Source organism: Hyposmocoma kahamanoa, unplaced genomic scaffold (assembly GCF_003589595.1).
Source record: "Hyposmocoma kahamanoa isolate Upper Pololo Valley unplaced genomic scaffold, ASM358959v1 94238, whole genome shotgun sequence".
Taxonomy (NCBI): Eukaryota; Metazoa; Arthropoda; class Insecta; order Lepidoptera; family Cosmopterigidae; genus Hyposmocoma; species Hyposmocoma kahamanoa.
In genome coordinates this window covers 3,642-20,889 of record NW_020654905.1, presented here as the reverse complement: position 1 = coordinate 20,889, position 17,248 = coordinate 3,642, and the positions used below count along the sequence as shown (strand labels likewise).

The 17,248-nt window shown below is 36.6% G+C and overlaps 1 protein-coding gene across 1 annotated transcript in view; it reads right to left on the bottom strand.

Annotated features, from left to right (window-relative positions):
- Window positions 1-10,241: 10,241 nt before the first annotated feature.
- LOC113238063 overlaps window positions 10,242-17,248 on the bottom strand; it is a 10,463-nt gene continuing 3,456 nt past the window's right edge. Inside the window, exons 2-3 of the mRNA XM_026474785.1 lie at window positions 16,177-16,190; window positions 10,242-14,184 (exon numbers count right to left, since the gene is read on the bottom strand). Coding sequence (XP_026330570.1) covers window positions 10,834-14,184; window positions 16,177-16,190 — 3,365 coding nt within the window. The 3' untranslated portion in view covers window positions 10,242-10,833. The remainder of the gene's footprint in view (window positions 14,185-16,176; window positions 16,191-17,248) is intronic.

Sequence of the window (17,248 nt, the reverse complement as noted above, 5' to 3'; positions counted from 1 at the left end):
GTCGGTTTGTTTGAAAAAACAAATATACGCGATTTAAATCCGGAAAATAGTTTCATTTCCTATTAGTATATGCAATTAAATATTCTGCTTAAAGTTTTAATAAATATATTTCATTACACAAAAACCATTTAAAGCTATACAAAAGCAGTTATATTTAAAAGGAATATATAAAATACCCCAAATATAAAAGTCATGATCTGGGTGGCCAATTCTGATTGCCAGAACGGGAAAATTACGAACGATCAGGAAATAACTTGTGGAGTAATTGCGTTGGTCCTCGTGCAGGCACCGTTTTGCTAAAACTTCATGTCATTAGGTTTTTTGAAATCCAAGGTTTATGTTCACAAACCCACGACCACTAACGCGGAAAGAGGTATTATATTATTATTATTATTGCTAATATGCCAGCAAAAACGCGGAGGCTATTTACCCGACACGCTTTACCACACATAACCCTATACCGTGTACTTCACGGATCAATTAAAAAAATACAATTTTTAATTATAAACCTGTTTCCTATTAAAATTACTTCTTGCGTGAATTTTGGGACACTCTTTGCAAAGATTCAGCTGGATGTTTGCTATAAGTGTCTATTTATTTACCAATAGAACAAATGGGAAGAAAATTCCAGAAATCCTGTCAACAGAACTAGTGAGAATAATCGAAAGTGCCTGCAACTATTTTTTTTTGTCCTTCAGCTATGGAAACATAAATCATATAGCAATATACTTTATTATTCCGCTAGATGGCGTTGGCCCACTGAATCGAGTGTTAACACTACGAATGGTGACTATATTATATATACTATATTTCAATCGAACGATGAAGATGCTAGGGATCCCGCAGGGTACTGATGCCACAGACACAGGTATTGACGATATCTGCAGATGCTAACGCGGTTGCGGATTTCTCGTCGTTAAATTTGGCAGATGCAGATGTGTGATAAGTTTTTTTTTTTTTTTTTCAGAATAAATGTGGATCATTGTGGATTTGGTGATCATTGACTTATCAGAGTTAAGTAAAACATAATGACTATTACAATAGAGATGAAAGACAGAAATATTACAACATTTATTAATGCTTCAAGTTTTTAAAATTGTCGCGAGTCGTCCTTTTATAGAGCTAGGCTTTCTTGAATGAAAAAGTTAGTGCTCGCGCGTTGAGTACGGCCTGCTCCCGACGATCTTCTCGTGAACTGCAAAACATCTGTATCCGTAAAAATTTTGCGTCGATTGATTCGGACGTCGGAAGCAGATATTTAAACATATGAGAATGGTCCGCGGTCCGCTTCGAGAATTCGAAGACCGATCTGCCACTTTCTTTCATACTCGTAGATAGATAAGGTATGAAGTTACCAGAAGAGAAAAGTAGATACATTTTAATTTCGCTTCTTTAAACATTATTTTCTCGGTTTTGAGTTTTTATCTCAAGCACCCTTTTCACTAAAACGGTGGTAGAATAAATGTCGTAATATTTCTATGCCTTCTATCTTTTGTAATAAAATAATGTAAAATTATTACCTTTTAATAAATTTAATAATAATTCAATGACCATCAACAATTATCTACATTTATTCTGAAAAAAAAATCTGCAGATATTAACGATGAAAAATGTGCATCTGCAGATGCGATGTCGTCATCTGTGGCATCCTTAAAAGCTACACTGGGTATAGGTTTAGTGGGACTCGAGTCTCTATAGGAAAGGCTACCAGAATGTATCTGATAGCTGGTTTAAAATTTTTGGAATATATGCACTCATCGGTGCAATGACAAACTAAGGGCGCCTTCAAATTGGACGCTTATAGAAACGCAACAATAGCACCACAGTGAAGCTTACATATTGCCACCGCTAAGTAGTAATGTCAGCATTACTGTGTTCCAGATTTGAAGAGTGCTGGTATAATTACAGGCACATGGGACTTGTCAACTTGTGTCACTTTGACTCAGATCTTTGCGATTAAAAGCTCTGAGTGGCACTGCAACTGTTATGGACAGGCGTGTAGCTTACCATCAGGCGCACGACTTGTTCGACCCGTCAATTGATATTATTTAAAAAAAAGGTGCAGCCAGCAGTACTATTTCATCTAATCTAATCTGCAAAAGCACCGCGCGTGTGACGCTGCGCTTCTAAATATTGAATTAAAATTATTGCGCCTTCAGCGCTACCGCAGCGCTTTTATAAGCGTCCAATTTAAACGCGCTTTTAGAAGCTTAAGCTTGACAATAAAAATACTTTGTTCTGGGCACTAAATACTTTTGACTTACTCCTGACTTACCACTAAATAATATTATTTTTGTTGAGTGTATAGTGTTTCTCATTTAGTGTCAATTCTGTATTCATGTTAAATGTTTTACTGTAGTCACTTTGTTCATATATAAATGCGCATTTGACCTCTATCTCACTAAATGGAAAGTGACGATGAGGTCGATAATGGAGCATGTACACCTAAATAATGCCTATTCACTCTCGCCTTGAAAAGGCCCAAGTTATAGCGTTCAGGGGACAAGTCCGCAGGCAAGGAATTCCACTCCACTCCATAGCCGTTTGTCATATGTGGAAGCGTAACGCTTCGTGTGACTCCCTGAAATGTCCGCAACATGCCCAGCCTACGTCTAGTCCCCCGGTGGTGGAAAGGGAAAGGCGGAATTAAATCGAGCAATTCTCTCACAGACTCTGCGTGATATATCCTGTAGAATATCGATAAGCAGAGAATTTTTTGTGGTATTCAAGGCTCTGTAGCTTCGTTAATAAAAGAAACCGGCTAAGAACGTGTCGGACACGTGCATGATAGTGTTTTGTTCAACAACATATCGCACCCCTCATGGAAGAATTGTATTGGAGTTACGTCCAAAAACTTATATTGTTCCATTAGATACAGAAAAATATAACCCACATCCTCTCCACTTCTTGTAGCTCTATCGACTAATAATGTAGATACGAGTTACAAGAATTGGAGAGGATGTGGGTTATATTTTTCTATATCTAAAGGAGCGATAAATATTTTTGACGTAACTCCAATACCATTCACGACGAGTGCGATATAGTACATACACCCAGCCAAAGGCCTGGCTGTGAGTTTTATAAATGCAAATATTCACGCAATGTAAATGACGTAAGATAGGTGACATTTTCAATAATTTTCATTGGTTATATTCGTAGGAAAATACAAAGGAATAATATTTAGTTTGCATCAGATCATACAAAATTGTTTCGGCGCATAAACAAAATTGTATAGAAAAGATGAAACAAATAACTTTTTTATAAAAAAAACGACCTGAAAAATTTTCTTAACCGTTAGCGATGTGTCTTATTTTTATTGGAATTACATCTAAGACCTAAGTTTCTTATTAAAATCGGTTAACGAAAAATGGGCGACATTCAATAAACCGTCCGTAAACATCCCCTGATTTGTCACCCTTAGAGGTGGAATATCGTCTTCAAATCAGAAAGGAACCACAACTGAGGTATTAAAAAAACATCGAAATCGGTCATCGCGTATATAACATCAGGCAAATGGGGCTAATAGTATAGCGCCAACAACTGACCTGTGTGTACGTCTCCGTATATTCCAAAAATATTCTGTATTTATTGTAATAAAGATAATATTTCTAACAATGCCGTGCTGTTCCATTCGGTGGTGTGGGAAAAACAGCAAAACATCAAAATACAAAACAAATGGAAATCACATTTCATCTGTAATTACTAATTAAATATGTAATTTTTAAATTTTCGTCCATAACAGCAAAGCTGAAGTTAAACTGGTCGATTTGAAGTGAAACAGTTGACGACACCCGTCAATTGTTTCGAACTCGGGCTAGCCAATCGGAGCGCAGTTGTCACAGTAATGATATGGCAGAATAGTTTTCAAACAAATTAAATGACATTTCGTCTCTATTTCCAGTTATCGATGAAATCGGCTAACAAATGTAGGAATAATGGCGTGAGCTCCTCTTTTTTAAAGTCGGTGTAAAAAAACTACATCTAGGTTGATTCTTCTTACGCCACAATAAGAAATAGTATTTTATTTATAGAATAATTAGGTTAAGGCTACGCTAAGCCCTTTACTTATTTTATTCACAGAATAATAAATACAGTAGGAGTGCTTTGTTTGCGTGCCACGTGAGTTGGCTCAGTTTGCGGAGTGCCACATACTTGAGCTCATTCTTCCATTTTCGTTTCGTTATGGTCGTGTCAACTATCTCGCGCAAAACCTACTACTTTGGAATGCAAAAATGTTAGTAACATTTGTAACATTATCTATGACGGTGGTACGTATCGTCATTAAGTCTTATTTAATTTATAAAATTTTCTGTTGTCAGTAATCACTTTTTTGTTGCAAGAATTGAAAGTAAACCTATACCGCTGCAATATAGTCGCTTCCTTTTTGGAGAACTAAGTAGACATCTCGAATTCTTCGTCGTTGATGGAGAAAACGTATTTACGCGCAGATTTCTAATGAGAAAGAAAGCATTTCCGAGCTAGCGAGGTGAAAAAAATAAACAGTAGGTGTATCGATGCCTTACTTTCTCAAACTTGTAAAGAGTGGTAATTCAGGAGATGACAAAACTTTCTATTTATCAGCGGCGACGCGTGAAAATGGTTGTTAGTAAAACCGGAGCAAAACAAAAAAGTACCTTAAGAAGAAGTGGAGCCTCGGCGACATTTAAACACAAGGTTCTAGTACACTTCATTTCACTAGTTAACTTATTCTACACTTAAAATTTAGCACAAAATCATTGCCTTACAATTATATGGACGACGGGTCCGCGCTAAAAAGTGTCCGAACTTATAGGGCGTTAAAATCGTATACAGAGCGTCATTCATTTAGTCTTCGTTTGTTCGACTGACAGCGAAGCAAGCAAAATTAGACAGTACTGCGATGACATTACAATTTAAATTCAACGTTTTAGCTTTTTCATATTCCTTTACATGTCACTACGTTTAAATAGGTTGACTTGGGACATTTTTTTCGTGGTTTTTGTATTAGACCCGTCGTCCATTTATTTGTAAGTCAATGCACAAAATGTAGTATTTGATAATAGTGTACAATGTACAAATAAAAGTGTACAATGGTTGATGTCGATCTTATTATAATTGCTCTTATATCTGAAGGTGAATTTGGATGGAAAGACGTATACTTGGCGGCTTCAAAACCCTTTGTAGCAATTTAAGCCGCGACGCAAGACATTTTTATGATTATTATGTTATATAAATAAGTAAATTAATTTTTCGTCTTCATCCATTGGTCGCGCACTCGTCTCATCGCAGTTCATCACGGTGCTATGTCTGGTGTACCATATTTGCATAACACAAATTTGTACCTTAATCGTAAGAGAATAGAGATGAATATGCTATAGGCGAAAAACATGACGCGTCGCGACCATAGTCGACTCTGCGCCAATAATGAGTTCAGCCTGCCGTTGCAATAAAAACGAACACAGTTCTAGTACACTTCATTTCACAAGTTAACTTATTGTACACTTAAAATTTAGCACAAACTGTAGTATTTGATAATACGTGGAAAATTTTAGGTAAGCCGGTGGAAATCGAGTTATATGGACGCCTCGCCACTGCTATTTATATTAAACAACAAGGGTCTGTGAATATGAAAGTCATGTGATCTGAAATAAGCCTGCAAAATTTGTAAATTCAAGACCTTTGTGCTTTCAGATATGAGTTTGAGAAAGCAAGGCGATATGCATCACACATGCACAAACAAGCAAACACATAAAAATCTTTATAAATTCTTACGTTCTGATCTCCTTGGTATCCCCATACACCAGGCGGAGCTTGCTGTTGCCACTGCAATGTTAAAAATTTAAGTTTTTTCAACAACAGTATTTGTTAATATTAATTTGTTTCCGTATATTTTAAAAAGCTCTTTAAACTTACAGTCTAGCGGTCCCAATGTTACAATACGCCACAACAAACAACAGTATGATTTTACGCCACGTCAAATGTTTTATATGACAATGTTCCATATGAAAACAATTGGTTTGTATTTACGTTATATCAGTACAGAATACTAAACAAACCGACCTCAAAAGGTCGTGGAATTAAATTTATTTGCCAAGTTTTATTGAAACTGAAAACTGGAAACTGGAAGCGCGAAACTGGATTCACCCCCTGGCTTGCCACTCTTAGGGTCGTATTCTAGAACTCTACTCAATGCTCAAGTCAGGATTGCACTGGAAACACAAGCACTGGAAATACGACCCTAACGGCAGGGGTTTTAGTATGATTTCGAGTGCTTTAAACCATACTCAAACCCTGACTTGAGCATAGAGTAGAGTTTTAGAATACGACCCTTAGAGGAGGAATCCTTTCTTTAAATTTAAATGGGACTCGAGGTACCCCCTTTCCAATAAAAAAAAACATCAAAATCGGTGTAGAAATCGCGTAACAAACATACAAAAATAAAAAAATATATAAGTAGCGTCGAATTGAGAACCTCCTCCTTTTGAAGTCGATTAAAAAGAAAAATATTTTGAGCCTCAACGAATGTTGAATGTCATAATACGCCAGACAACACCGTACCTGTCATATATTTTATTAACCGAATATAAACAACATTTTCTCAATATTCGTAGTCAACAAATATCTTGGTAATAAACAGAAATTAAAACAAAATGTCTTATGCAACAGACGTAAAGCCTCTATTTTGTGACCGGGCAACTAGCGCACTATACTGCCCTCCTTGTTGTATCTAACGCAATGCCTTCGATAACTTTCGAGATAATAGAGGGTTTTACACAGACACTCTTTCGGGCGTGACACAACAATCGTGCGCGAATAAGCGCGCAGGTAAAGTTGGGAGGAAAAGGGAAAGAAAGAGAAGCCAAAGTTGCCTTTTAAACGAGCGCTCTTCCTCTCAAATGAAGGAATGAAATATTCTTTATCGCACGTAAAATGAAATAACAAATATAGGAAATAAATTAAAGGATAGTGAAGAAAAAGACAAAACTTAGGAGTTGAGGAAGTGATCCTTGACACGTCGTTTAAAGGAATCAAGAGAAGGGGAACCTTGAATCGATTTAAAACAACTCACACTGGCGCAGAGTCGAAGCGTCGCGTCATGTTTTTCAACTATAACACTTGCTGCACCAGTTCAGAGTAGACATGGGGAATAGCGTTACATTCTATCGCCGTGACGTCGTTCCGGTTCCAAAAAAATCACGATATTTTGTCACGACTGTTACTTCTGTGACCTTGTCACGCCTACAACTTACAACACGATATACGGTTTTAGCCAGCGGCTTCTTTCTAATACTTATAGCCGTTTTTTATAGAATGATTTAAGTTTTTACTCCCTTTGTAATAAGTTTCAATTCCATTCAAAAAGTTGATTTTGTATTTAATGTAATTTTGTTTGTTACTTATTTAATGCGATTCTTTGGAACGTTAAAAATAGCAATAAAGTGTAATGTAATTATATTTCTAATAGAATACACAAAGTAGATTATACATATATATAAAATACCAACTCTTCCTATAATAAAACGAATACACAAAAATATTTTACTATGTTAATAAATAGGTTTATAGTAACTGCTGCAGATTTTTTCATCCGCCCTTTCTAGTTGTAATAAGCACCTACGACTCTTGTGAGCAAAGAAAGTCATCCTATCTCACTCACTCCCGTCGCCGAAACGGCCTGATTTGAAGAGAACTACAACGAGTGACGCGCTCAGTCACCAGGGAACGGAGATCGCGCATTGTATCAAATACGTATGTCGTGATGTAAATGATGATAGCTATTGGAACGGAGGAACACCGTATGTGACTTTGGAACGAGTCACGGTGATACTGTTTACCGGCGGATCATCGTGATTTTTTCATCGTGACGTTATTTATCACCCACCTCTAGTTCAGAGACTTTTGAACATTCGTGAATGGCGCTCGTGCTCGATAGTGTACAATGGTTGATATCGATCTTATTATAATTGCTCTTATATCTGAAGCTGAATTTGGGTGGAAAGACGTATACTTGGCGGCTTCAAAACCCTTTGTAGCAATTGAAGCCGCGACGCAAGATATTTTTATGATTATTATGTTATATAGACATTCATATTTTTGAATTAAGTACATTGACTTACAAATAAATGGACGACGGGTCTAATACAAAAACCACTACATGTCCCAAGTCAACCTATTTAAACGTAGTGACATGTAAAGGAATATGAAAAAGCTAAAACGTTGAATTTAAATTGTAATGTCATCGCAGTACTGTCTAATTTTGCTGGCTTCGCTGTCAGTCGAACAAATGAAGACTAAAACGTGAATGACGCTCCGTATACGATTTTAACGCCCTATAAGTTCGGACACTTTTTAGCGCGGACCCGACGTCCATATAATTGTAAGTCAATGATTAAGTAAATTAATTTTTCATCTTCATCCATTGTCGCGCACTCGTCTCATCGCAGTTCAACACGGTGGTATGTCTGGTGTTCCATATTTGCATAACACAAATTTGTACCTTAATCATAAGAGAATAGAGATGAATATGCTATAGGTGAAAAACATGACGCGTTGCGACGCTTCGACTCTACGCCAGTAATGAGTTCAGTCTGCCGTTGTAATAAAAACGAACACGGGCAATCGTGCGCGAAACAACGTTCGCTTAAAAAAATTCAAATGGGCAATTGCGCGCGCAGGCTTTCCCGCACGCAATACTGTACACTCTTGATCACGCACGATAAAATGAGTGCGCAAAGGGGGCCGTTGGCAGCTAAAGTTTCTTTTTCCTAGTAAAAAATTTGAAACTAAATACGATATAAGAAAACCGATTAGATGGGATTGTAAATCTCGTTTCACTGATCCCTTTTGGTGTAATTACACGCACATGGGACTTGTCAACTTATGTCTCATGGTGACGGGCGCAGTGGGAGTGCCCCTCAGGTCTTTGCGATTTAAAGCTCTGAGTGACACTGCAACTGTTACGGACAGGCGTGTAGCTGACCATCAGGCGCACGATTTCGTCCCGTCGCTTGATATTATAAAAAAATTCCAGATAGAGTTGGGAGTTGAAACGAAAAGCACAAGCACGCTTATAATTTTTTAAGTCGTAAGTTCAATACTTAACAATTTAATTTTTTATAATTATTAATACAAACGTTTCAGAAGAGAGAAAAATTCCTGCAATCCGGCCAGATTCGAAACCGACGTCTTCTAACAAACCGTGGCAGACGCTATGCCAACTGAGCCACGGAAGGTTTTTCTATGTGCTCGTGGTTGGATCTTTCTATTTGATTTACAATGACTTTTTAGCCGTAGCGCCATCTATGAGAAATCTATGAAAGTATTTCGTCACCTAGTTAGATGCCTTTACAGCTACCAGCCCTGGTTAGAGATCGCTATTAACTTTTAATTAAATTTTTATTGAATTGATATTACTATATATATAGATACTAGAAGACGTCGGTTCGAATCCGATCGGATCGAAGGAATTTTTTCTGAGTGTTCGATCTTTATATTAATAATTATATCAAACAAGTGGAGTAATTTCACAAAAAATAAATGAATATTAATACAATACAAATTTAAATTACATTTTTTACAACGTCTCTGAGTATCGAATCCCGCCATTTTTGTTTCCTGAACAAATTAATTCGTCAACTTTAATAATAACGTTATAAATGAAAATAAAACTCACGTTTCTACAAAGTTACTACTCTTAACACGTTTAGCGGCCTATTCTCGCTTTTCGCTGTCAACACAACATTGCCAGCTTTTTTTAAAGTTTTTCGAAACAATTTTGTAAGCATCAAAGTGAAAAGCGTTTTTTATAAGCACGCATATTTAAAAAGTACGACGTTTTAACGTTTAAAATTGGTAAGCAGATTTTTTCATCGCTAACCCCAGATAAGTTATTATCTGAATTCCGCTAAAAACGGCGATCACGTCAGTTCTGGTAAGGAGAGCAGTATATCTACACATAGAACAGCGAATACATTTTACGACCGAACACGCCACACGAACCTTGCGCCGTCGCACCGTGTGGCATGGTCTTTTTTTAAGTAGAACGACGCAGCGAGTCACAACACGCCATAACGTTCGACGCAACGTATCGTGTAGCATCGCTCTAACTCGTATACGTCATAAAATTCATTTCGGAATTCTACTCTATTATACAAAAAAGTCAAAATAAGCAATTTACAGGAGAAAACAAGATTAAAACAAAATAAAACACTTTATTTAATATAAAAAAAATCTTGAATATTGTAACGTACAAATATGATACGGTCATATGACCGTAAACAAACGCTGAGTCTTATTTATAACACGATACTCATAGAATTATTTTGAATACCTTACACGACCAACAAATACACATTTCCAGTTACTTTCTTTATTAAAGATTTAATTTCAATCTTTGAACGTTTACTATAGCACTTTGAACGGTTATCTTCAAGCTTAAAATATGGAGCCATAATATCAGGTTTAGTGTTATAAATTCCCGGGTTAATCGTAACGGTTTGTAAATTGAAGAGAGCTTTAAGATTATATGCAAAAGCATTCGTTTCTGAATGCAGGTGTTGATATTTTTTTTTATTTCTTGTAGGATCCAGAAGAAGCGGATTCTAAAAAGATGATTGTGAAACTGAACTTTATTTACCGTTGTAGAATATTCCACATCAGAACAAGCTTCAAGTCATATAAAAAATCAGATGCTGGAATATTAATCAGATTTAGTTTTTTAGATATAGCTAGCTGTAAATTGACATCTCAAATATGTCTTGCCAAACGGTTGGTGACTGTTGACAGCCCAATATTTTTACGTACATACTTTGTCATGTCCATGTAAATTTCGTGCAAACTGGGCATTCAAAATTCTCATTTAGAACTTCTGTGTTTCTTAAACCACCTTTTTACGTTGAAGAATTTGGAACAAGCGTCGGCAAATTTTTTAAATTTGCTCCGGCGAATACGATCACGTTCATTAAGTACAACAGCCCTGTGTTCTGTTGGCGTGGACTTCTTTCTATCTCTTTGAGATAAGGTATCCTTCTGGTCCAATGGTGATTTTGATGATTTTGTCGTGCTTCCTGATCGTGACCTTGAAAAAAACTCTTTAGATATCCGTCTTTCACTATCTGGGGTTGTTAAAACTCTACCTCTTTGTTCTTTTGGGGTTGGTTTTGGTATTTCATTTGAGTTTGAGTCTTGATTTAGAAGTGTAGAAAATGGTTCAGACACTTTCAGTTTTATAGGCGGTTGCTCAGCTTTTGTATCAACATCGACTTCGGACGTTTCCAGTTTCAGCTGAAGAATTGATACAGTCGTAACAATCTTTTCATCAGAAGCAATTCTAGTTTTAGGAACATCAGTCTTCGTGCTTGCGAGTCCTGAAACCGATACTGTTTCAGAAGCTTTTGTAATTGAAACTTTCTTCTCTAATTCTAAATCGGATATTTTCGTGTCAGGTAGAGCTGGTTTACTCTCAAGTTCAGGTAGTTTTGATACGGTTCCAGCAATTGTGATCATAGTTTCGGACGGTTTAACATGGACTTTTGATTCTAAATTTATTTGTTTCTCAGATGAGTTTTCTTTTTCTTCAATCTTAATGTTCATTGCACTATTCTCTGTTTCGAAACCTACTTTCGGATCTGACTTAGATATATCTCCTTTTTTCATAGTTCTTGATATTTCAGGTGTGCCTACACTATCTAACGTCACCACTGTGGCAGTTTGAGGAACATTTAATGTACTGTCAAATCTCTGCTCTGTCATATTTACACCAGAAGATTTCTTGATCGACTTTAAAGGTATGTTTTCATTACTCATTCTTTGTGGGCATTGCGCGAGTTTGAATTCCTCCACTATTTCATTTTGTGCTTGTGTTACATTGGCATTATTAGGTTGCATGTAAATGCTGTAAACGGAAGGCTGGTGGACATCTTGCAAATGTCCAGCTGAAAGTTCTGCGACAACATTGTTTCCTATTGGCCTTAGTAATTGACTACTTGGACTATTAACTGCATGACTACTTGGTAATTTCACAGCATCTTTCCCATCGATCTTGTCTTTAGAAACATGTCCTTCCATTTTATTTATATCCCTGACTTGCTCATTTTTTGTTAAAATTTCAGTTTCTTCATTTTCCGGGTTCTGTAGTTCTTTAAACTCCACACGTACCTTCATTTTGCTGATTTGTTCCATAGTCGCTTGCTCTTTTATTTTTAGTTCTAAAGTGGAACTTTGCTTGGTTTGAGAATGACTAGTTGCAGATTTCTTTATTTCTGATTGGTCTAAATGTACAGATGCAGAGTTTTCGGTAAAATCGCCAATATTAGTTTCAGACTTTTCTCCAATGTTAACTTTTTGGTGGGTAGAGGTAACAATTGAAGTTTCTTCATTGTTAATTGCAGCATCATCCCCATCTCTAATCACGGGACCAGTTTCAACAAGTCTTTTACGTTCTACAACGGTTCCGTAAATATTTCTATGTTCATAATCAAAGTTGTCTGAACGATTATCCAACTGACTAATACCACTTTCTTGGTGTTTAGGTTTTTTTACTGTAATCTGACTATCCTGATAAAGGACACTATTTGAAATCGAAGTATGTTCAACACCAAGACTCACTTTTGATTTTTCTTGTCCTACTTGACTGACTTTTGAAATGTTAGTGCCAACGTTAAGAGTGCCATCGCCTGATTTACCACCTCCAGGTAAATCTGTCGTCTCTTCTCCGGAGTTTTTCTGGACATTAGTAGCAGAGCTTACAGCGTCCAAGTATCTGAACTGGAGGTGGCCCGATAAGTACTTTATTTCTTCTTTAAAAGCTTTCTTTGTGCCAGTATCAGTTGCACCAGGATCCGAATGTCGCGAAGAAGATTCTATCTGTAACTGACAACTGTTTTTAATATTTACAGCTTCACTGTTCTCTTTATTTGATTGTTGATATTCTAACAATCCGGAAGGGTTCACAACTTGTGTGACACTTAATGTTTCTTCAGTCTCCTCGGAGTTGGGTTCTGGAGCTTTGACTTCAGGATTGTCTTGCTGGAGATCAGATTTTCTTGGTTCATCATTGTCTGCATTTTCCAATCCAGCTTTTAAAATTTCATTTAATTTTTTCAAATCATTATACCTCTCTCGTATTGGTTCTCGTATTAGTTCACCTGTTACGCAAGGCTTTTCAATTTTTGTCGCATTTGCTTGGAGCATATTGTCTCCACTTGAAATTTTGGGCTCGACAACAGTTTCTTCCGTTCCAACTACTATATCGTAATTCGATTGTACTTCAGCAACCGTTTCTGTTCGACTTTCAGTTGGCTTCACCTGTCTTTCATAAGCACTTGCTTGAATATCGAACGTATTTAATGAAACATACGGTTCATTATTAACATTTACAATTTCATCTGGTACATCAAAGTCTCTTGGTTTTACGGACAATAGTTCTTCTAAAGAATTTGGGTAGTCCCGGATTGGTTCAGGTCCAAATATCGATTTTACTGGACCAGTGTATTCGGTGTCTAAATGGGATAAATCATTTTCTTGTTTCTTAACTGACTGAGACTCAATAACTGATTTTTGTAGATCTTTTTGTGATTCGCTGTCTTCCTCTATCAATTCTGTAGGTAGTTTGAAAAAGCCCTTAGTTACATCTAAAAGTTCTTTATTAGATGGTTGTGATCCTGATGAACCCTCTTCATTATCGTCAGCTGAAATAGATTGCTTAATAAAATCATCGGACTCGATCTGTTCTTCCATAAATTGTTGATTCGATTTCGTTGACTGATCGTCGTAAGACGGAGTTCTTGATTTTTGTTTTATATTCATAGAAGACTTATTTAATTGACTCAATACATTTTTCGTATCTTCAATTGCCACTTCCTCGTGTTCGCTGAGAAATTCGAGAAAAACAACGTCAGATTCCCTTTCAATTCCTCCTGACGATATTTTTTTTATTATTTCTGTGTGCTTTTCAGGTAGCGGTCGAACTAGCTGTCCAGGTGCATCAACAGTACCTTCCTCTTCTTGCTTCGCGGTTTCTTCAACTTGTTGATTGGCCAGTTCTTCGAAGTCGACAACTTCGTCTATATTTTTAGATTTATTGCATAACTTAGGATATTGGAGTAAAAATACGTCTGATTGTATTTGGGAATGGTTGGGTTCGTTTTCGTTAGTTTCTGACTGGTTAGCTTCATTGGTCTCAACGTCAGGTTTTTCAGGGGTTTGCTGGAAGGGAATTGTTTGGGATATCATTTTTTGGACGGGAATGGTTAACGATAGGGTTTTAAGCTAATTTACACGCTGGCTATCACTTTAACTGACATTAAAAACGTCACACATTTATGGTCGCGGTAAGCGTATGTCCCTCAAAATTTACATCCATTAATGTTGTAACACATGAGTAATGAAACGGACTGAGACAAAGCTTCATTCGACCGCGCTACGATAGGCACGCTAATAGAAGTTTGATGCACGTGTGCGCCTGAGCCCTGGCGGCATTGTCGCGTACGCCGAGAAACCTGTTCAAATGGGTTCGGACAGAGCTCAAGCTCAGGAGACCTACTGTTCTCCAACATACGCTCGAAACAATTCTGTAAAATAAGTAATACTCGACCATATCAAAAAACAATGTCAAAGTATTACTTATATGCCAAAAACTTTCGCCTAGTGTAATTGAGCGCTTAATCTGTCAATTTATTATAATTACATAATCAAAGGCGCTCTTTTTAGTTCTGAATCAAAATTCCTTTGTCTATGGCACTCGCTACTGCACTGAATAATTACGACTTTTTTATAAAAATAAAACCGACCACACACGTTCGTGGAATTACGTCTATTTGCCAAGTTTTATTGGAACCAGTTACCGGAAAGTGGGTTCACCTCCTAGTTGGCCAGTTAGCGGTCGAATATTCTCTTCAAATTTAATGGAACCAACACTGAGGTATCCTCTTTCTAATAAAAAAAGAATCATCAAAATCGGTTCACAAATAATAAGTAAAATAAAGAGCAACCGCGTACAATACCCTCCTTTTTTAAAGTCGGTTAAAATTTCATTATAGTTCTTTACACAGAACTATGAGTTTCAAAAAAGAACTATCGTATTTTTGGTAATTATTGTTCATTAATGTTGTAATTAATTAATTAATTACTGTTAGTTAAGGAGATATTTTTTATCGAGTTCTTAGGTTTTCGCGATTGTTACACATAGGAAATGAAACTGTTTTTCCGGATTTAAATCGCGTATATTTGTTTATTCAAACAAACCGACGTTTCGGGCCCTGTATTATATATAACTGGTTAACTTAATAACTGGTCTTAAGTTAATAACTGGTTAAAGACTGTACCACCTTTTTTTTTAAACTAATAATGATAACGCACACACTCAACATAGCCCCGCACTAGGAAAACCCTGTGTCGCGGGTGCCATGGAAACACACATAGACAACCACAAATTACACACAAACTCACGAGAGAAATAAATGTAGGCCATACAAATGTTTCTCCCGGTCCCGGAATCGAACCTGAGACCTCTGCGTGGCAGCATGGTAACCGTTCGGCCACGGACGCAGTTAAACTATTATAACTATTGTAACTGTAGCGAAAAAATAGGGTGGTTTGCATTAATATTAGACATAACTGGTTGAAGACTGTACCACCTCAGTCAACTGTGACCATGGGACCTGTAAACGTCGGTTTGTTTGAAAAAACAAATATACGCGATTTAAATCCGGAAAAATAGTTTCATTTCCTATGAGATATTATTTAATAAAATAATTTGAAGTTTGGTCATTTAGCAAATATAGTGACGTTATTTAGTTTAGGAGAGCAGTGACGCATTTAAGCAGGCTCTTTTAATTAGTAAAAACACTTTTTTTTTAAACTCATTACAGTACTGTCTACAGAACTTTTATGACATTTTTCAGCTCAGTGGCGAGTACCTACCATAGACAATAGAACTTTGATTCACAACTAAAATTTTAAGTTCATGAAATTATAATGGATAGATCAATGTACGGGAGTAGAAAAAAACAGTAATGTGGTAAATAGATACCGATACATAATAAAAAGCTGAAAAAAATTTTTATTTATTTAATCACATTCTCATGTGACAACCCTACCGAAGAAGGTATAAATTTTTCACGCTCCTTAGAAGCGTTGTCTCTGTTACATTTCTTTACTCATGTGGTTGTAGGCAATAAAAAGTCCATAAATACTCACCCCGCCTGTGAAGCCTGGAACAAACAGAAAAACAAACATTTAATATAAAGAAAGATAACAAAACACAAAATTGAACTTAGTGCAATAATGCCCGTGTCAAACCAATACGCTATAAAGTCACTTACAATCATTGACTTACAATTATATGGACGTCGGGTCTGCGCTAAAAAGTGTCCGAGCTTGTAAGGCGTTAAAATCGTATACAGAGCGTCATTCACGCTTTAGTCTTCGTTTGTTCGACTGACAGCGAAGCAAGCAAAATTAGACAGTACTGCGATGACATTACAATTTAAATTCAACGTTTTAGCTTTTTCATATTCCTTTACATGTCCCTACGTTTAAATAGGTTGACTTGGGACATTTTTTCGTGGTTTTTGTATTAAACCCGTCGCCCATTTATTTGTAAGTCAATGCTTACAATGTTTTGATTTAACGGCGTTCATATGATTTTACTAGGCCTACCTAATCTATTTCTTTTTGTAATGGTGATGATGGTAAGTTACACGGCTGTCTATAACAGTTGCAGTGTCACTTAGAGCTTTAAATCGCAAAGATCTGAGGGGCACTATCACTGCCCCCGTCACCCTGATACATAACTTGACAAGTCCCATGTGCCTGTAATTTTACCACCCTTAGGGCTGTTTATTCGACACGAATTTCATCGCTCTGTGAATCTAACTGTCATAGCATAATCTCAGTACAGAGTACTAAAAAAACCGACCTCAAAAGTACGTGGAATTACGTCTATTTGCTTAAATTCGCCACTATACAGGACTTGACACTGGAGATAATAAAAACTTACTTACTACTCAAAGTATATTGAGAGAAAAACGCCTTGAATTGGAGAAATAGCAAAATCAACTATTACAATAATTGCTCCTAAATTAAAGTTAGGCGCTATTTATAAAAGTGAATCTTCATGCGTGAACAGCCACCCTTAAAGGTGGATGATTTTCTTCAAACTGAAATGGGACCACTATGGAAGTACCCGCTTTCAAACAAAAAAGAATCATGAAAATCGATTCACAAATACCGGAGTTATCGCGTAACATACAGGCAAAAAAAAAAAAAA